Source organism: Corythoichthys intestinalis, chromosome 10, assembly GCF_030265065.1.
Source record: "Corythoichthys intestinalis isolate RoL2023-P3 chromosome 10, ASM3026506v1, whole genome shotgun sequence".
NCBI lineage: Eukaryota > Metazoa > Chordata > Actinopteri > Syngnathiformes > Syngnathidae > Corythoichthys > Corythoichthys intestinalis.
Genome location: NC_080404.1, coordinates 48,373,624 through 48,395,782, shown reverse-complemented (window position 1 = coordinate 48,395,782; position 22,159 = coordinate 48,373,624). Strand labels below are relative to the sequence as shown.

Genomic DNA, 22,159 nt, shown 5'->3' with positions numbered 1-22,159 from the left:
ATGTATTGTTTTTTTAATCGAATCGGAACCTGTGTATCTAGATACATATCGAATCGGCTTCATGCCAGTGATTCCCAACCCTAATATATATCTCTTTCCAATTCAGTTAAATCTGGGGGGGGGGGGAATGGAACCCCCTCCAAAAAAAAAGACGTAATTTATTATTTTTTTAATATAAATAAGTGCCGCCTCTAATTCGCGGATTTTTTAAGTGTCATTAAAAATTTCAGTCATTTTGAGCGCCATAAAGAAAGAACCAATAAATAAATCTTTAGTGCCATCTTGTGGCCAAATATTTTAATTTCAGTTTATGCACAACCCACACTCGTCTGTATATTATTGGTGTAAACACTTGTCAGTCAAAAAACTCGTGCTCCCATTGGTCAACATTCACCTTTCGCTTCTTTTTGTACAGTCGATGCTTTGTACTTTACCCTGGCATGTTGACGACTGTGATTGGTGCGGATCACACGGCCACATTCCCATTGGTTCACCCGTAATACTCCCTTTTTCTAGCGGCTCTACACAAGTGCAAACTAAGTGAAGTGACCCCTTCGTGTCGCTTGTACTGGTCAATGCATGATTGATTTCTGTATTTTTAAGGTTGAAACTATAACTTTACAGCACTTAAACTATGTCTGTCTTTTGCGAAGTTCCCCAAGCAGCACCCGTGGCCGTGTTTAAACTAACACAGGACTTCAATAACGACCAGTTTCCTCATAAAGTCAACCTCGGTGTTGGGGGTAAGTTGGAACATATTATCGATTGCGTTTGTGGACCCGTTATTTGCACTTCATTTAGTCATTCATAGCTTATTTCAGAGAGTGTCCATTTAAACATAGCAGTAATGCAAGTGATGCAAGTACCAGTCTACCTTCAAATGTACAATTTAGATTGAAATATATGTAAAATGAATTGACATATTTATTTCTATGTGTCATTACGTAACAGAAACGATTGCAATGCTTATCGTGAGCAAATCTGCACAGTGACCTCTGATTTTGAATCAAATTCGATGTTCAAATTCCTTTGTTGATTGTGAAACAGCCACACATATTAGTCCCGTGCAACCTTTGTCACCTGTGATTAGATTGGGAGTAGTAAATCCTGGCTTTACATTCTAAAAGAGATCTTGGGAGAAAAGCGGCAGTCGTGTGGTAAATGTTCCTGTTGTGTTTGGTTTTGCTGTGTTGTTAATGCTGCTCTTACTGAGTCCCACGCTCCAGAATGCAGGCATCTAAGGCTTTGTAATCCCTCACCTTTAACAAGCTACAGCATGACAGATGGCGAATGTAGGCCAAAACGTCAAATCTTAGGTTGAAATCACATTCGCTTGATTTATGATGCATAGGCCTACCAGGCAATAGGTGTTTTTGTATCAATGGAAACAAAATGAAAGTGTTATAATCAGCCAGGCATCAATAATCGGTATTGTAGTAATAAAAATTGAAATGTTTTGCACATTTGTTTACCATGAATTTTCCCACTCTTGCCAAATGTGACCTTGTGAAGGTCATATCATTTTTTGTTACTTTAGTGTGTGAAAATCAAATTGATTTTTTTGGTTTGATTTTAAAACGTCTAATTTACAAAGTCGAACACCTCATAATTTTGGCAATTTGAAATGAAAAGTGTGATGACACATCTATAAATGACACATGGTGCAACATTTTTTAAAGGGATCCTCTGACTTAAAGACTTGTACGCTCTAACAAGCTACAATTGTTCTCTTTTACTAAAATATGTTATTAAAACATATTGCCAGTGATTTAAAAATCTATCATATTTAGCACATGTTTTGACTTACTGAGGGCGCCATGTACAGTCCCTGACAAAAGTCTTGTCGCTTATCCATTTTGTAGTAACAATTGCTAATAACCTGACTTTTTAATTGTTCACTTGATTTCAGAAATGGCTCATATGAAAGCTAAGACCCTCCCTAATGATGTTTAATGTACTAAAATATATTTGTTTCACTGAAAAAAGATTTATCATTTAATGAAGACATAAAGGTCAAGTTTTGGCAAGACAAAAGTTTTGTCGCCTACAGAAAGTAGTGTGAAAATTGAACAAAAAATGTACTTCAAATACAAAAATATGCTACATAACATAAACGAGTTAAGTAGTGGTGCTGTGAGATCCAAATGTAATATTTTGTATGACTTCCATGGGCTTGAAGGACTGCATCCATGCGGTTCGGCAAGGATTCATACAATTTATTGATGAAGTCATCAGGAACATCAAAGAAAGCAGTCTTGCATGCCTCCCAGAGTTCATCAACTTTCTTGGGTTTCGTCTTCCATGCTTCCTCTTTCATCCTAACCCAGACATGCTCAATGATGTTCATGTCTGGTGACTGGGCTGGCCAGTCCTGGAGGATCTTTCTTTTCTTCCCACAGCAGCAGAACTCCACGAGACCTGGTCACCTGAAGTCCCTGTGTCAACCAGAACAGTCTGTCGAATTCTGTCTAGAAATAGCCTCCATGGTCGAATCAGTGCCTAGAAACCAGCATTAAACAAAAGAGAGAAAAAAACGTGTGGCATATGCCAAGGCCCACAGCCTGTCAAAAGGATGGACGCCGGAAAAGTGGCAAAAGGTGGATTTGTTCAGATGAATCTTCCATTGAATTACATCACAATCACCGCAAATATTGCAGGAGACCTACTGGAGCCTGCATGGATCCGAGATTCACTCAGAAAACAGTGAAATTTGGTGGTGGCAAAATCATGGTCTGGGGTTACATCCAGTACGGGGGTGTGCGAGAGATCTGCAGGGTGGAAGGCAACATAGTCTGAAATATCAACAAATCTTAGCTGCCTCTTACATTCCTAACCATAAAAAGGGACAAATTCTCCAGCAGGATGGTGCTCCATCGCATACTTCAATCTCTACCTTAAAGTTCCTCAAGGCAAAGATCAAAATCCTCCAGAACTGGCCAGCCCTGTCACCAGACATGAACATCATATGTTTTCTAACATGTTTTGTATTTGAAGTACATTTTTTTTAGTTCAGTTTTCACACTACTTTCTAAGGCGACAAAGCTTTTGTCTTGCCAAAATTGGACCTTTTTTGTCTTCATTAAATGATATATCTTTTTTCAGTGAAACAAAAACATTTTTGTACATTCAACATCATTTGGGAGGGTCTTAGCTTTCATATGAGCCATTTCTAAAACCAACTGAATAATTAAAAGTCAGGTTATTAGCAATTGTTTCTTCAAAATGAAGACTTTTGTCAGGGACTGTATTACACGCACAATGCTCGTGGTTGGCCTGGACTGCGAGAATAGCTGTGCAAGCAAAGTTAGTATGACGACTGGCATGATTTTGTCACTTTTTGTTGCTGGTCAGATTGTTTTGTTACAGCGATGTGGGATGAGTTCCCAACGTCGTACCTGCATCCAATTCCAGTTCATCAGCAGTGTCTCTAAACCGATCCTAGGCGACTTGCCGAGATATTGACTTGCTGCCATTTGACAGTTTGTATATTCCTTCGTTGCTTTGTTTGTCTGCCTCTTACCGCGATTTTCCCTCAGGTTTTTTTAAAAAAAATTTATTGCTCCCTACCTCCTGTCATGGACCCTTTTTGTGTCTTATAAACGATTGCGTGTTTTTTTTGTGTGTTCAAAAAAACCTTTTACGCAATCCCTATGTTATTTTTGTCTGCTTGCTGTCTCAAGTGAGCCGCATTTTTTGATTCCATGTTTAAGCCAGCCCCACTTTCTTTTCAGTTGTGTTTCCCTTTCAGGTTTTACCGCACAAAGAGACAACCAATGCATGTGGATTGTGATTGCTTTATAAGAAAAATCATGATGCTAACGTCACACGGGAGTATAGTCCTGTAGTCTACGCACACGTCTGTCGCATGGGCAACGCCAGTTCAATTCCTGCTGGAGACTTTGATTTAGTGCTGCACGATTAATCAATTAACTTGAGTATGCAATTAGAAAAAAAAAATCAAAATTATCTGCTTCGAGTATTCGTTTAATCAAAGTAGCGTTGTAATGGTTTGTTTTGAAAGTGTTTGCATTTAGTTTTGTTGATTTGGGTGGATACACTGTCCTCTAGTCTGCCTCATTTCACATGGCTGAATCCAGTTGCTCCCTGTTAAGACCAACATAAGCTAAGTTTTTGTTTGAGCTAATGTTTTTTTTTAATGCATTCGTTACTTATTTTAAAGGTATAATTAGCTGTTTTTTTGTGGGAATATGTGTTTGAACTATTTGTGAAGAGCTTTGTAAAAAAAAATAAAAAATAAAAAAAAAACGATGGCATTTTTCTAGCATTTAAGCTAGCGGACTTTTGTTATGTGGGTTAGCCACTTGTTCTTTTGTTGAACATATATCCTCATTTATTTATCTATTTATCCCGGTTAGGCTCAAGTCAGGTATTTTAATTTTTTATGTTCCTTATCCGATTACTCGATTATTCGAACTAACTAGTTCATCGATTAATCAACTACTAAAATAATCGATAGCTGCTGCCCTACTTTCATTTAATTGATTTTGCTGCTCATTGTGAAATATCGACAGTGCTGTCCTCCTGCTCATCACTTTTATGCTCTGGTTCGAATTGGAAGGGCAGAACCGGTGACATGTTTATGTAGCTAAGGAGTGACACTTTGAAAGTAAGGCAGCGCTGAGTGTATCGTGTCGTCGACAAGAATGGAGACCTGCTAGTTAAACCAATTTTTCAAATTTAATAAGAAAATAAAACATTAAGAGGGGTTTGAATATTAAAATTATTATAACTCATACTAACATTTATCTTTAAAGAATTACAAGTCTTTCTGTCCGTGGTTCCTTTTAGGATCTAGAAAGAAACCAATATCATTTATGTACAGAAGTTAAGGTGCTAAGATAAGTGTTCCCCTCCTCTTGTTAAAAGTTCTATAATGGTAAATGCCTATAATAACGACTAGGATGTTAATTTAGTTTTTATACATCTGTAATTTAACAAATACCTCTCAAACAATCATCATTTGACTCCAAGAGTAAAAAATCAATAAACCCAGTGTTATGGCTGGCGACCAACTGACCAAGTATGCAATTTGTGTATTCGATCAATTTGGTATTTAATGATTTACTGTAGAATTTTGTTAATGGTTCTTAATTGTCTTGCATTTGATTTCAAATGTTTTTGTGAACTTGCATTGCAGCATATCGTACAGATGAAGGCAAACCGTGGGTTTTGCCAGTTGTGAAAAAGGTGGAAAAGCTCATCGCCAGCGATGACAAACTGAACCATGAGTACCTACCTATCCTGGGTTTGCCCGAGTTCAGATCCTCGGCGTCTAAGATCGCGCTTGGAGATGGTAGCCCTGCCATCCTTGAGAACAGGGTGTGTTAACCTTGGTTCAACTTCATACACTCAACCACTGGATTTCCTTTTTGACCTAATTTAGACCGACTGTACCATTCAGGTGGGGGCAGTTCAATGTCTTGGTGGCACAGGTGCATTGAAGATGGGAGCAGAGTTCCTTAGACGTTTCTACAATGGATGCAACAACACAAAGACACCTGTCTATGTCTCTGCGCCTACCTGGGGTATACTAGTATAAACACTTTTGCTGGATTTACACTGCAGTCATTCTAATTTTAGTCTCAACAATTGTTTATCAATGTGTGTTATAGTGCTGCAACGATTAATCGATTAACTCGAGTATTCGATTAGAAAAAAATATTCGAATTAAATTTTGTTGCCTCGAGTATTCGTTTAAAGTGGCGTTGTAATGGTTTATTTTAAAAGTGTTTGCATTTAGTTTTATTGATTAGGGTGGATGCACTGCCCTCTGGTCTGCCTCTTTTCACACGGCTGAATCCAACTGCTCAGTGTTAAGACCAACTTAAGCTAAGTTTTTGTTTGAGCTAATGTTTTTTAATGCATTCATAATTTAGTTTATAGGTATGTTTAGCCTTTTTTTGTGGGAGTATGTGTCTGAACCATTTGTTTAGAGCCTTGTAAAAAAATGCAAAAAAAGCATTTTATAGCATTTAAGCTAGTGGACTTTTTCTATGTAAGTTAGCCAATTGTTCTTTTGTTTGACATAAATCCTAATTTTTAAAAATAAATTTATACCGTTTGAGGCTCAGCTCAGGTATTTTAATTGTTCATGTTTCTTATCCGATTACTCGATTATTCGAACTAACTAGTCAATCGATTAATCGACTACTAAAATATTCGGTAGTTGCAGCCCTAGTGTGTTATGACTTAGATGTGAGTTGACCTTGTGACAGAAGTATACAAAAAACAAAAAGGCTTTATCTTCTTGTTTGCTCAGAGAATCACAATGGCGTTTTCACCAATGCCGGTTTCGAAGATGTACATCCCTACAAGTACTGGGATGCGGAGAAGAGAGGCCTTGATCTGTCTGGCTTCCTTGGTGACTTGGAGGTAAATAGTGTGGCTTCACCTCTAGAACTACACCACAAAATTTGAACCCTGCCAAAACGGGTACAGTTTAAAATCCAACAAAATGTTTCTGGTACAATGGTCACCAATGCAGGTATTTCAACACTTCTTTTTATTAAATATATCTACCGTTTTGGCGCGAATATAAGACGGCCCTGATTATAAGACGACCCCCTCTTTGTTTGAAAAAAAGACTTTTTGAACACCGAATTAATTTTTATACAGAAAATAATTACAGTACATCCGAAACAAATGATTATAACAATATATTTGAGAGAAAAAACATGTTATTTTGCCTCATTCAAATCTTAATATCTGAACATTTAAATATGTAAACTAAAGTGCAATCACATTTGTAAATGAATGGCTTCTGTTTTTTTTCAATGTAAATAAATCAATCTATTGTGATAAAACAACACAATTGCAATAAAAAATTGCAAACCGGTTAAACTTGAGAGAAGCTGAGATCTGTTATAACAGAACATCGCTTCAATGATATCTGGCGCCATCTAGCGTCTTGAATGGGTATAATGTCTAGACCACGAATATAGGACGACCCCCTCTTTTTCAGTCTTATTTCAATGCAAAAAAACACCGTCTTATATTCGGGCCAATACCGTATATATATTTTATTCTTCTTGGTGCCACTACAGAAGGTTGCCAATATTGGCAATATGGATAAGCGTAACGAAAGTCACAGAACCATGAAATAGACCTCTTCGCTCATATTAATACCTCTCTATTACTTTGTACGTGACATTCTCCATATACTGTTTTATACTGTAGGAATAAACCAGTGGCAGCTGCTGGTCATTCAAGGAGGGCAACTTTTCATTTTTTAAACGTGTTGGCTTATTTGTAATAATGTATCTAAACACATCTGTGAGAGGGTTTCACTATGTTATATGTGTTACATATATATATATATATATATATATATATGTTACATTATAAAATGTTTCATTTTATTTGTTAGAGCACCTCCAGTTAACTAGCTCACCTTGTCATACCAGGACAGCTAAAAATTTACTTTTCGCCATAATTTGAACAAAATAAATCTTAGGAGTTGATTTGCCCTACTGTCTCAAGACTATCAAATGTCTGGTTGTACTTAATGACCTTGAAAAAATTAGTTGGTGCATAACTGTATTATACTGCTCCAGTGAAGTGCTCAAGACACATATTTATCAAACTCATAATAAAACAATTAAAGAAATGGTAAATAAAAAAAAAAAAAAACAATAATTACAATGTTAAAAGATGAGGAACAAAAGACAAATTGGTACATTAGTACAAAACAGTACATTAATGCACCTTATCATCAGGTACGCTTTATATGGAGGTAGATCTGTGTCTTTGTTATTCAATCCCCCCCCAAAAAGTTGCTTCAATCAAAAAAATGTGTTTGAATGCAAACATTGAAATTTTTTTTAAAAAATCATTTGAAAACTATTTTTTCTTCGAATTTTTTTTTTATTGATTGACGTAAAGTTTCTTTTTAATTTTATTTTTTTTTTAATTTCTTTTTTTTTAATTTAAGTAATGTTATTTTGCGTTTAGGCCCCATTTTGGCTTGGACATTTGTGTCTTTATTATTCAATCAAAAAATAAGCTGCTTCAAACAAAAAAAATGTATTTTCATTTCATTTTCATGTCTTTGAAAAATATATATTTTTTTACAAACAAAAAAATATTTTCATTTAATTTTCATGTTTTTATTTTTTTATTTTTATTTTTTGAAGCAACTTTTTTTTTTTTTTTTTTTTGGAATGATTGAATATGAAGACACAAATGTCCTAGCCAAAATGCGGCCCAAATGCAAAACATTACTTGAGTCAAAAAAGTTGTTTCAATCAAAATAAAACTTGACTTCAATCAAAAAAAAAATATTCAGTCAAAGAAAAATAGTTTTCAAATGCATTTTTTTGAGTTTTAAATTCATTTTTGCATCCAAAACACTTTTTTTTTTTTTTTTTAATTTAAGTGCCTTTTTTGGGGGATTAAAAATATGTACACTATTTTGATTCAAGCCCTTTTTTTGATTGAAGCAACTTTTTTTTTCGATTCAATAATACAGACACAAATCTACCTCCGTAGCTTTATTTATAAGAAGAAACTTGTTCATTGATCTTGCGCCGTATAGTGTGGTGCACCTTAAAGTCTTGAAAATACGGCACTTAAAGATGGCTGACTTCCTCATTTCACTGTCAATCAAAGCGTGATTCCGTCTTAGACAGATCATCCAATCATCATAAAAGTGTCCTGGCTCATAAACTAATAAAGACGCTGAGCATCCAATGGGCATACACCTAAAATTTGCTTAAAACGTGACAGCTATCCATTAGTAATAATGATGATCTTGACACGATAAAAATGTTTGCAGTTCAGAGGTTGCTTCATAAGTTACCTTTATTTTATTTGGAAATTTATTTAATTTTTACATGATTCAATCAGGACCTTGTCACGTTTCAAACCAATTTTAGGTGTTTGGTTTAATATGTAGCATTGGACGTTTAAATAAGTACTGTACAACCTCTACGTAGAAAAAAAACCCCCAAAAAAACAATCATTTATAAGTTAAGGCGCCAGTAGATGTCGCCATATAAAAGGATTTCAACATGAAAAAAATTACTGGGATATGGCTGTTAGCGGAGTACATTAGTGTTGCATGCATACTTATCACATACAGGGTCCCCCCAGGATGGATAAATCTAAATTCAAGACTTTTAAGACCTTTTTTAATGCCATTTCAACTGAAAATTTATACTTTTCTTGCACCCATTATTTAGATAATATTGAATCATATTAAAAAAATAAAGCACTGATCATCAAATTTAACCTCAATTACTAAGTGTGTTTGACAAAAGAATACACATTTACTGAAGATACAATTAAAACACATTTAAATATAAGGTCGTTCAGATTTTTTTTTTTTTTCCCAGGATAAAATGGATTTTACACTTTTTGTAAAGCAACTTCAGAAATACATTTGCAATACAACAGGTTTCCCTTTTAAGAGGACCTAGTCAAGGTGGTAGGTTGGTGATTGTCAAGTTGGTCACCTTAACTGTAAAGTGCTTGGGAAAATCTTGCAATTGGCAGTGAAAGTTTAAAAAACAGCCACTAAATGACAGTAGTTTACCATTAATTACCACAAAATAAAAAAGCTACACATGACCATTTCCCTTGGTAATTGTTTTTTTCTAATCACATTACAAGAAGTATACAAAACACATGTTAATCCTTTGTTGGCTATTGAAGACATTTCTTTTAATCAGATAGAGAAAATCCATACTCTTATTCAATCAAGAAAAACATTTAAATATACCAGGAGGTGTTTTACTATCACCTACATTATAATTTGCCTATCGCCATGCCATGTTATTCAGATTAACGTTACCCCGCACTCGTTCCAATAATAGTGTCAACCGTGTTGTGTATCTGTGGGTGATGGTCGATCTACGACTCCGGTTTATCCATGCTAAGGCTAGTGCACCTGCCAATACCCCATTGAACATGGCTAACTCTTGAGTTAAAACTACGAAATTCACATTCATTCGAAAGGCAAACCGTTCAGAAATACATTATGCATCTAACACATTTACATTGGAGAAATTGGCAACTTACTTTGAAATGTTAAGCAGGTCCACTGCCTTCGCATGACCCATAAACTGCGACCCAAAGTATCTGGACGACTTGGTCGCCGATCCAATATCTCACATGCTGGCCCAACTGTTTGGACTTGGTAGTCTTGTTAAGGCTTTCGTCGAAAATAACTAAGGCATCTGAGCAGTTCCTTACGTTAGCACACAGTACTGTGCGATTGCCTGCTGTTGTGATGTTGATGCTAATGATGCTAACAGCGCGCACGCACGAGGTGCATTATGATTTGTAGTGCAGTGCATCGTAAAAATTCTACGAGTCATCTTCGTTTTTGGATTAAAAAAAAAAAAACTTCGTCAAGGATATAATTTAGGTTGCACTGAGATGTTCTTCAAAATTAAAACCACAGTGAAAAAATTCCAGACTTACGACAGCTAAGTTAATACTTTTAATACCTTTAATAATAGAAAACTAAATTCAATGCTTTTTTAATACTTTTAATAACCCGCGGGTACCCTGCACACACTTTATATCAGGGTGAGCATATTTTCATTTCCAAAAAGAGGAGACTTGGCCCTGCCTTGAAATACTTAGACTTTACTCGAAGTTCACTCGAAGATGCCTTATCACTTTAATATTTAAAGTGTGCCTCCTCCATCTGGATAGAAAATTCAGTTTTATAACTAAATAATAGCTATATAACCAAAAACACAAATTCAAATTCTCAGAGGTTACTCACCAGGCTTTATTATTCCTAAAATAGAACAATAATGATATACAGTATACAGTGGTACCTCTACATACGATCACTTCGACACACGATCTTTTCGACATCCGACGTAAAATTTGAGCCGCCATTTGTTTCTACATCCGACGAGTTGCTCGAAATACGACGACATGACAGCACTGCAAACGAACGCACGGTGGATTTTCTTGTGTGAGAAATCAACACAGTTTTCAAAAAAGGTTGATACAGTTGGAGAAACAAGGAAAAAAGTAATGCTTACCTTTGAAATGAAGATGCAAGTTATAGAAAAATATGAGCTTGGGGTGCGCGTCCCTGAACTGGCTCAACAATACAGCTCCATGGTCCTCTTCCGACCACCGTTCGCCACTATTTATAAGTTAAGGTGACAATTATTATTGTGGTAACATTGCCAAGGAAATCGCCAGCTTCGTCACGTTTTTATCATTTATTTAAGAACTTATCCAACACAAAACGCCCATTGTCTTAAGCAGTTGACTGCTCTCAAGAAAACGAAAGTATTATCTCTACCGCACCGACCTATCTCACTATGACGTCAGCTTCGCGGTGCGTTCAGGGACAGTAAAAAGTGTCCGCCATATTAGAATCCAATTCGTTACATTATTTACAGGAATAATTATTAATTATTCTTCTTATTATTATATTATTCTGACTTATTTATTTATAACTTATTTGTTTTTCTATGTTTAATTGCCATTTGTAACAGTGCCAGCAGTATTTATTAAGAATTTAGTGTATGTTTTTAGGCTTTGGAACGAATTAATGGAATTATAATGTATTCCTATGGGAAAATCCTGCTCGACATACGACCATTTCGACTTACAAACAAGGTCCTGGAACGAATTAAATTCGTATGTAGAGGTACCACTGTATATATATTTTTTTAAAGGAATGAAATTATGATAAAACACAAAAATAATGCCTCTTCTGGATTAGTGAATCAACCGTAAACAAAATACAGTAATAGCTATCTTTAAAACTCTTACAGTACAAATAACCTGAAATAATGTTCTAAATAATACTTCTTCTTTAGAAAATACAGCTTTAACAAAAAGCTCTTTTCTGTATTGAGAGAAATAATGTAAATCAAACCGTAGCCTCACAACAATACTAATTTCACAAAAAATAAAATTAAAACGTCCCTTTAGTGTTTATTTTTCTTGGGTTATAGAATTTTGTGGGACGATAGAACACTGCTCTGACGTCTGTTTACTCTATTACTGAGCACAGCAGAACCAACCACTGGGCAGGTTCTCTGGGAACACATCACAGGCAGCACATTACCGTAGTTTTCTGTGTAAAGTGTCAGTCAATTTTAACACACGCTAATTTGTCCCGTAAAAAAATAATGAAAAACAGATATTTTCATGTATATGGCAGAAAACACTCAGGTGACTTGAGGTTCCGCTCTGAGACCCCCAATTTGGCCAAATTTCAGAGTTGTCCGATTTGCACGTGTGATACATCATTGGAAAGCTTAAAATCTCAATTTTCTGGGGGAAGAAAAAATTTGAACAGGATGACATTAAAAAAAAAAAAAAAAAAACATTTTTTTTATGCAGCAAAACCCTAACGAGGTGAGACCATGCGAGAGCAGAACTAAAGATGATTTTAACGAGATATTATCGCGTATTTACCTTGTTTCGAACCAAAAACTCCATATAGCATGTATCAGTTGCCACGTTTACATGGAGCCAAATATTCCAATTACAATCGGAATATTTGTTCAAACCAAATAAATGTGTTCCATATAAACACCTCATTCGGAATGAACAGGCCCAAACCGAATGGAATTTCATTCCGATTCACAGGGGTGGAATATTCCTTTTCCCAAACCGATTAGAAGTAAAATTATATCATGTAAACAGGGAAGCAGAATGGTGTCTGGTTGCGTTCTTTCTGCACATGCTCCGTACTGACGTGGTGACGTCACTTTGTGACGTAAGTAACGTCACTTGCAACATGGCTTCCAAGCACAGCGCACCTAGTTGGAGTCCGGCGGAAAGATTGTATTTAATTCAAACTTTAAAAGAATTGAATATAATTGCTCGCTTAGACGGGCGTAAAACGAGGATCAGTGAACTATTTAAAAAAGTTCACGAGAGGTTACACGAATCCGGAATAGACCGGAGCGTTGACCAGATTAGAAACCGGTGGAAAACCGGCTACTACAAGGTAAAAGAGCAAAACAGCAGAAGCGGATACGACCCCACAAACACAATAAGTGGGTTAAAGTTAAAACAGCAGCACTCCGACGATCGATCTCCATGTTTTGCAACGTGACGCTTTGTTTTGATTAATCTGCGCATGTCAGACGGCAGTTGTCAAACGTCCTTTCGGAATAAAGGCAGTCACATGTAAACGCTGGATCGGAATAGATGAAGTGACATGTAAACAGCTGATCTGAAATTTCCATTCGGAATGATTTGAATCGGTATGAACAAAAGTCAGCATGTAAACGTGGCTAGTGAGTGTCAAGACACAGATGTGAATGGCCACAGCTGGATTTTTTACGGGATTTTATGGGTGAAACATGGTAATATAACAAGGGTCGCGGAGCAGAAATCGCAGACATCAAGGAGTGGTCGTTTCATGTATTTACCCTTTTAAATGTATTTTTCAATTGTTCTTTGTTTGGATCGTTTATTTATCATCTAAAATATTGGGGAAAATGCGACAGTAACGGAAAAAAAATACAATTAAGTGATTATGAGGTAGATATCCATGACTTTTTTACAGACGCCAATTTTTTTAATTGTGACGTCATTTGTTTAAAAGTTATGCGAGTGAATAATCTTTTAAAGTCGTTTTGTTTTTTGTTTTTTTTTTACTAGATATTAGACATCAATTAATGATTCTTTGCTAAAAATGACACACATTTTGAATATTAAATATAATTACTTCTTTTTATGGCTGGGTTGAAACAAAAGCGGTTGCGCGACGTCTGTAAACGGCGATTTTCAGGGTAAAACGGCCAATTTTCTTTTTTTTTTTAAAAAGCAAGAAAAGCACTTCCAACATTATTACTGGACCTCTTACCCACTGTATCAATCTGTGTCTACTCTCTGGAGTGGTGCCTCAAACAGGAAAAATTGCACGAACCACACCAATTTTTAAATCTAGAGATAAAAATTATCTGAGCAATTACCGACCAATATCTATTCTGCCTACCCTTTCTAAGGTATTGGAAAGAGTAGTTTACAACAAACTAAATAATTACCTAGACAAGCTAGACATCATTGTACCATTGCAGTATGAATTTAGAAAGAAAAATACTACATATATGGCAGTACTTGATCTAACGGAAAAAATCCACGATACAATTGACAAAGGGGACTACGGAGTCGGCATTTTTTTGGACCTATCCAAAGCATTTGAGACCATTAAGACCGATATACTAATTAAAAAACTACAACATTATGGGATTAGAGGCCTAGCGCTAGAGTGGTTCCGTAGCTATCTATCTGGAAGACATCAGTATGTCAACATTAATAATTCAGAATCATCATACAAACTCATCAATCATGGAGTCCCCCAGGGCTCCATTTTAGGGCCGCTCCTCTTCATATTGTACATTAATGACTTTGTTAATTCCTTATCCGTTTTTCATAAAGTACTATTTGCTGATGATACAAATTTATTCTTTTCCCATAAACATCCCTCTGCTCTCGAGCAAATCATAAATAGTGAACTAAAGAAAATAGACACATGGTTCAAATGTAATAAACTCTCTCTAAATTTTATTTTTTCAGCCTTGTCCATGTTTTCCGCCATATATGAAACCCCGCCGGACGCCCCGGACAGGATGTAAAAAGTGGACATGTCTGGGCAAAAGAGGACGTTTAGTCACCCTCCCTCATATAAAAAGCTAGATGTGAAATGTCTTAGTCGGTTGCTTTAGCCAGTAGCCAGCTGTTGTAAAGTAGTGGACTTTTCTGGTGAGCTCTTTCGCAGAAAATCTAAAGCAGGTGCTCTCCAAAATAATCCAAACTCAACGGCATCTAGAAAAAAAGAAAAAAAAAACTACTCTACAATTATTAAGTTAAATTACTGAATATGACTTTTCATGAAATTTGGTTTGAAAATCAGTTTGAAAATGTAACAATTTGTGAAGAATTGTATTGAAAAAAAGAACAACTATTTGACTTTGAAATCAGTCAATATCACAAAATGGATTGTGTTCCACAGCATTTGAGCTCCAATTCAGTCAAACCAATAAAGTTTGGTAAATAAACCTTTGAGCTAAGACACTTAAAATGATTGATAAACTAGACATTGTTGTTGACCAAACTGGAAGCATTGTATTCATTTTAATCTCTTCCAAAAGTAATTTTGGCCACTATTTCTTTATCCCAGAGCTGCCCAGAGCGTTCCATATTTGTCCTGCATGCCTGTGCCCACAATCCAACTGGCACAGACCCCACACAGGAGCAGTGGAAGCAGATTGCAGAGGTCATGATGGTACTGAAACTTAGAGTTGTATTCACTAAGAAGTGCTAAATGTTTGATTATGTAATGAGTAATGAGTCATTCCTTTTCCCTGCTCCTTGCCAGAGAAGGAAGCTGTTTGTATTCTTTGACTCTGCTTATCAAGGATTTGCTTCAGGCAGCCTGGATAAAGATGCCTGGGCCGTCCGTTTTTTTGTCTCTATGGGCTTTGAAATGTTCTGTGCCCAGTCTTTCTCCAAAAACTTTGGCCTCTACAGTAAGTAATGTATGGGCGCACGCCACCAGCTTACCACAGTTAAGAGTACAGCATTGTGTTCTACAGTTAAATTAATCTCAGCGAGGTTTATACAGTAAACATAACTACTAGCGTAGTAGTCATTTGTTTTGTCCTGCTTTGTTCTATTGTAGTAATTCTTTCACTATCATCGAAGTTAGCACCTTTATTATCTTTATTGCCCTGTTTAAAATGCCTTTGTTTTCCAAATTAAATACAGTTAATTTGTAATTTGGTAAATTTGAAGTTTAAACTGCTTGGCGAACCAAAACAGCAGCAACAAAGCACATTAAAGGTCTCGATGATGAGAGTTAGCACACAGTGGTAAACAAGTCCCATCCACAGCATTGGCTCATTCGCTGTCATTGATAGAAATAGAGGTCAAATCCATTTTAATGAGACTGCCGGCAGTGATCATTGCCAACCCTTACAATTAAAAACTGATTTGGTGTCTATTGCCATCAGTGGCTGTGAATGAGTAAAAGAGGATGCTCCAATATTATGCAGTTTTGTTAATCTTACTTTAGAAAAGTCATTGGTTACAGTTACAAATTACTTGTCCCAAAAATAATAGCGTTGGTAACTCAGTTACCTCATTGTATAGGAATTAGTTACTCAGCAAAGTAATTGACGTTACTTTTCATGTTCAGCATTTTATTACATTATACATTCGATAGTAGAGGTGGGAATCTTTGGGCACCTAACGATTCGATTACGATTACAATTCAGACTCCGATTCGATTATAAATCGATTATTGATGCCTCCCTCCCCCCATTTTTTTTTTTTTAATGTTTTGTATATTTGTTCCAAAATTGTTCAAAAATCCTCTCATGCTAAATAAACCAAACTACTATTTTAGCATCAAGTTACCGGTTAAAAAACAGTAAATAAAATACTCAAGTACCCATTCTGTATCAGCAGCTTTAAACTACATTCAATTAATTTATTGTTGTGAATCAACCGTTAAAGTTGTTAAAATTGCGCCCGTTATTCCATAATTTCCCTCATGTCTACTTTCGACATGTGAACGTTTTAGAACTGTTTCATCATTTAAAGATAGATTCAAGTCAAGATTTTTCCGATTTAGGGGTATTTTAGATCAAAAGTAATTAGGTTCTCTACAACAGAGCTTTGTAGAGAAGTCTACTGCTTTAAGATGGCGCCTGTTTACTAGCGCGGGAAAGTCTGTCATTTCACATCTAGTCTAGATATATGTGATCTCTACCATAGCCATATGTTGCCGTATGTTTTTTTTTTTGCCTGGCACGGCCAGACTGTTCTCCCTGTGTTTTTTCAAACACTGAGAGTATAGTCTGGGACCCAGCCCATTAACGGCCTCTCGAGCAAGTACAAAATCAATCGACAAATCAGATTCGTTTATTTGCGTGATATGTTCTTAATGACCAACGTCACGCTTCCGCGTGTCCAGGAGTCGTCTCCACAACAACACAGATAGCGAACAGCAGAGCCGAGAACATGTTCCAATCCACGGTAAAATCAGTTTTAAATGACCAAAAACACATCGACACAAGTCATTGACACCAGTCTGTCTCGCGCATAGTATGTTTACTTCCACGCGCAAGTCCCTCGTCCCGCCCGTCGCTGATTGGTCCACTCCGCTGTCTGTTTGCTATGGCTTGCTCCGCCCTGGAAATTTTATCCGCTTAATGGTGGCCAGACTCAATAGCTGGAACAGCGGTGAGTCTGGAGAACCAGGCTAATGTTTTTTAGCAACTAGCAACTGGGCGCTATTTGTAGCAGCTGACGGCCGCAGTCAGGTATTATTGTTTTGTTTTTTTTACCTAGCGGCATTAGCTGCACATGATATTTACTCTTGTTTTATTTAGTATATATAGTATAGTTTTATTTCCGCTTTAACTGGTATAATTCAATAAACGGAATTTGGATGTTTGTGAATCGTTCTCGAATCTTCGACGGCCGAATTGCGAAGAATCTAAGAATCGGAAATTTTGCACGCCTCTATTCAATAGCATCTTTAAGGTGGTGTTTTTAGTTGCTATTGCTGTCTGACTGGACACAACACAATGCTGCTTCTTATTTTTTGTTAACTCACACTTTCTCTAAACATTATTTGTAACATTCATAACACCGAAATCTCCTCCATCCATTTTGCAAGTAAAAAGGCCCCAGTCTCTGTAGAACTACTCTCATTACAAATGGATGTTATAAAAATAAGAACAATTTGTTTTGAAAGTAGAAATTGAGTTGTACATTGAACCCTACTGAGAAGAAGTAGTTCACAACCTGCTAAAAATAAGCTTTAATTAATCCCAAAGAGAATTCCTCAGCCTCACATCTATTTTTCCCTTTAGACGAGCGTGTTGGCAACCTGACCGTGGTGGCTCGTGATGCAGACAACCTGAAGAGGGTTCTGTCCCAAATGGAGAAGATTGTGCGGACCACCTGGTCTAACCCACCCAGTCAAGGGGCTCGCATAGTAGCCGTCACCTTGAACTCCCCGGAGCTCTTTGTCGAATGGTCGGCAATAAGTGCTCAAAATATCATGGCTATTAAAATGGTGTTAGCAAATGTATCATTTTATTTGTTTGACTCCAGGAAAGAAAACGTGAAGACCATGGCTGATAGGGTATTGTTGATGAGGGCCCAGCTGAAAGACAAGCTCCAGGCTTTGGGGACACCAGGAACCTGGCACCACATCACAGAGCAAATTGGCATGTTCAGCTTCACCGGACTCAACCGTGAGTGTATGCCTGCGAGTGTGCACACACACTAACGCGCACTGTATACTGAGAGCTCAATTGTGTTCCCGCTGTAACAAATCTGGAGTAATGAAGCCCTATTTCTGCAGCCAGACAAGTGGAATACATGGTGAAGGAGAAACACATCTACCTGATGGCTAGCGGACGCATCAATATGTGTGGCTTGACCAGCAAGAACATAAACTACGTGGCTGAGTCAATACATGAGGCTGTCACGAAGGTCCAGTAGAAGACTACTCATCTTCCTTCCAAGACACTTTTACTGGACACGCAAGTAATGAACTTTAAGTGACTCAAGGCAGGGGGAGGGGAATCTGCTTCAAGGGTCCTAACATGTCCCCAGAGGATTTTTTTTTTGTTTTTTTTTTGCTAACCTACCATGCAGTTCTAAAACAGAGGAATTGCTGTGTAGACCCTTAATTTTAGTATTTAGCATTTATTTCCTCATTGTACACAGTGGGTATAAAATAATATACAGATTTTAAATGCCAGGTTTTCTAGGATAGAAAAAAAAATGTTAATCTTTGTTTGGACTCTTTATATCCACTCTTTAATGAATATTTACTTGTAGATCTTTTTATTTAAAGAAAAAAAAAAGTAGTTCAAAATGATTTACAATCCAAGGCTCCTTCTACTGGCTCACTCGGACCCTATAAGCCAGATATGTCCAAAGTCCGGCCCGGGGGCCAAATGCGGCCCTTGGTCAAATTTCATCCGGCCCCCAGCCTCTGTCATGAAATCAAAAACGTCTGGCCCGCACACAGACTTAATAAATTGGTCAGCAGTACTGCTATCAGCATATGAAGTAGCTTACACACTAAATGCTGCTCCTCATTTACACACTAAAAGGCAGCAGCACTCTAAGCAACATTACCCCGCGTGACCCATTCCTTCCAATTTTCTAAAATGGCGACAATCGGCCGACGCTTTAAGGATAGGTGGAAATTGGACTATTTCTTCACTAAAATACGCAACAACTGTGTCTGCCTCATTTACAAAGAGACAGTCGCTGTTTTTAAAGACTTCAATGTGAGGCGATATTACCAAAAAAGACACGCTGACATGTACGACAAGATTACAGGGAAGATATGCAGCGAGAAATTGAAGCAACTTGAAGCTAGTTTAATTTCACAGCTGCAGTATTTCGCAAGAACCAGAGAGTCGAAAGAGATCGCCACAAAGGCTAGTTGCGAGATTGTTGAAATTATTAATAAAAAAAAAAAAAAATTAAAAAAGCAAATATGACACAGAGAATGGCTTGCAAAAATTTGCTTAAATATATTGTTCTACGTAAAGGACGCCAGCCAAGGTCGGCCCCCCCACATTTTTAACACACCAAATCTGGCCCTCTTTGCAAAACGTTTGGACACCCCTGCTATAAGCAATATTAAGACTGCAATTAATATAATTAATCGGCCCTGAGACATCGAGCTCCAAGGAACGATGTATATACATCCCTAGAATATACCTACCAAATTTAATAGTGATCGGTCCGCACATAACAGAGCAGTAGCAATTTGAATTCAGCAATTACTTAGTCTAATTAATCAGTCATGCAAAAACAAAAACAAAGAACAATCAGACTCGAAGGACTGATGCAAAAACATACCGTATTATCCACGCTACAAGGCGCACCTTCAGTGAATGGCGGGTTTTAAAACTTTTTTCATATAAAGGGGGGCACCGCATTCAGGGATCGGCCCAGGCCATTTGGGGGCCCTAAGCAAAATAATACCAAGGGGCCCATATTTTTTCACACCATTTCGTCACAGTGTACTGTGAAACCCATACATGCAATCCAACCTATATGTCCATATTTTTTATATTAATCAGATTTTGTTGCACTGCATGCTTCAAACTTCTCACCCCAAATGATTGTCAGTACTTACAGCAGATAGCACCAAACCTTTTTCTAAAAGAGGAAAAGAAGTTAAGGAGAAACTTTTATTTTTTAAGCTTGAAATTAAGTATCGAAACTCACAATAGTCAAATAAAGCAAACAGTAGTAAACAAAATAGAATATAAATAAATAAATAGATGTACATATATAATAAACAATTGCCAGATTGGGGGCCCCCTTGTGGTCAGGGGCCCTAAGCAGCTGCATAGTCTGCGTATAGGCTGGGCCGGCCCTGACCGCATTACAGGTAGTCCCCGGGTTACAAACGAGTCCCGTTCCTACGCTGGCAATGTAACCTGAATTTCCACAAAAGTCAGACTCAGATGTCTATGGATGAAGGATACCTACGCTCTGGTTTAGCCCACATAAATCTGTAAGTTGTTTCAGCTAATATATGTTTGTGTATGCATTTGTAATTAAGTTTACAGCTACTGTTTGGTGTTACGTGTGAGCGATTTGCTATAAGAATTATAAATACCAGTACGTTGGCACTCATAGCATTTAAGCCAGCAGACTTTTGTTAGGCAAATTAGTCTACTTTAATCTACTAAATTTATATATTCAGACTAGTTGGACGTTGAACACCAATTGTTCAAGTGTTTTATTGTTAAAATGCATGTCGTTTTGAACGTAACTGTACTTATGTGTGTTACGGTTTTACAAATTGTCAAAAGTAAAGAAAGTAAAAAGCTTCAAAAAGCACAACTGCCTCGTTTGCTGTCTGTAAAGCTGAACAATAATAGACAGTACTTATATAGCGCATTTATCCACATGGGTACCATGCCCAAAACGCTTTACATTAGCACACATTTACCCTTTCACACACACATTCACACACCAGTGGTGCTGCTGCTGCCATGCAAGGCACTGCCAACCTATTGGGGGTAAATTAGGGTTGAGTGCCCTGCCCAAGGGCACTTCGAGAGTGGGCAGTCATAGCCGGGAATCTAAACACTGACCCTTCGGTCCAAGGACAACGCCAGCTACCAACTGCGCCATGGCCGCCCAACTACTTCACATTTAATGAGGACAGAACATGTAGTATTAATTAAATAAAGGAAAAAATAAGATGAAATGATTTGAGACAAAATGGTGGACGTCGAGTTGAAATCGTGTAAGTTGAGTGCGTCGTAACCCGGGGACTACCTGTATTAAGGGGCAGGTTGGGGGTTGCGTTATGCATCCACTACATAGAGCTGTGCTAAAGGGAATATGATGCCATGATTAGCCAATATTGATCCTTTTCTTGCGGAAAATACGGTACATGGAGTATATTTTCAATTTCAATTGACCTAGAATACAATTTCATCCTGATCCGTCCACAAATAATGGAGTAGTAGTAATTTTAGTTAGAGTCCTCCCCAAGAAGAACAAGGACAAAGTTAATTTTTGAGACCTCCCATTGGGTGGCATAAAAAATACATATCCAATCAGACATGGTTCCCCCCTGCCTTGTAACATGAAAATATCCAGTAAACTTTACTTGAGATAATTGTGTGCTCAGAGTGGGCTTTTAAAGCTTACAGTATGTGATTCTTTATGTTGTAAAACTACTTCACTGAATGAACAAAGTAGGTATAATATATCACTGGCTTAAATTAGATGCTTCATTGCCTGCTAAACTGTCAAATTTTATTTAAATGGGAACATACAATTCAGTCATTTTAAGAAAGAACTTAAGGCTGCTTTTAATACTTGAAACTTGTGATTTGAGCCTGTAAACAAAACTAGCTTGAAATGAGGCATTTTTCTCCTCATCAGGATGTTTTACGTATCTAACGTGTTGGTTAATAGTTGTGTCACCCTCTGACAGATTTGTCAGAGCACATTGTTGATACACTGTGGGTTTATCTCTTTTACACAATATAAAAATGTCTCATCACTGGGTATTACAAACTTGTACCTTGGGAGCGTTAACATAAACACAAAACTCCCTAGTGTTTAGTCTTGATGTTCACATTAACTCATACCACCAATGTTCTGGAGAGAAACTCGAATAAATGCATTTAAATCA

At 37.0% G+C, this 22,159-nt stretch overlaps 1 protein-coding gene across 1 annotated transcript; it reads left to right on the top strand.

Moving 5' to 3' along the window:
• The first annotated feature begins 515 nt into the window (after positions 1-515).
• Positions 516-22,159, top strand: got1 (glutamic-oxaloacetic transaminase 1, soluble). The gene is made up of 9 exons (XM_057848625.1): positions 516-743; positions 5,159-5,340; positions 5,423-5,546; positions 6,281-6,393; positions 15,137-15,241; positions 15,335-15,485; positions 17,838-18,003; positions 18,082-18,224; positions 18,335-22,159. The coding sequence occupies exons 1-9, from the start codon at positions 635-637 to the stop codon at positions 18,472-18,474; spliced, it is 1,233 nt and encodes a 410-aa protein (XP_057704608.1). The 5' UTR covers positions 516-634; the 3' UTR covers positions 18,475-22,159.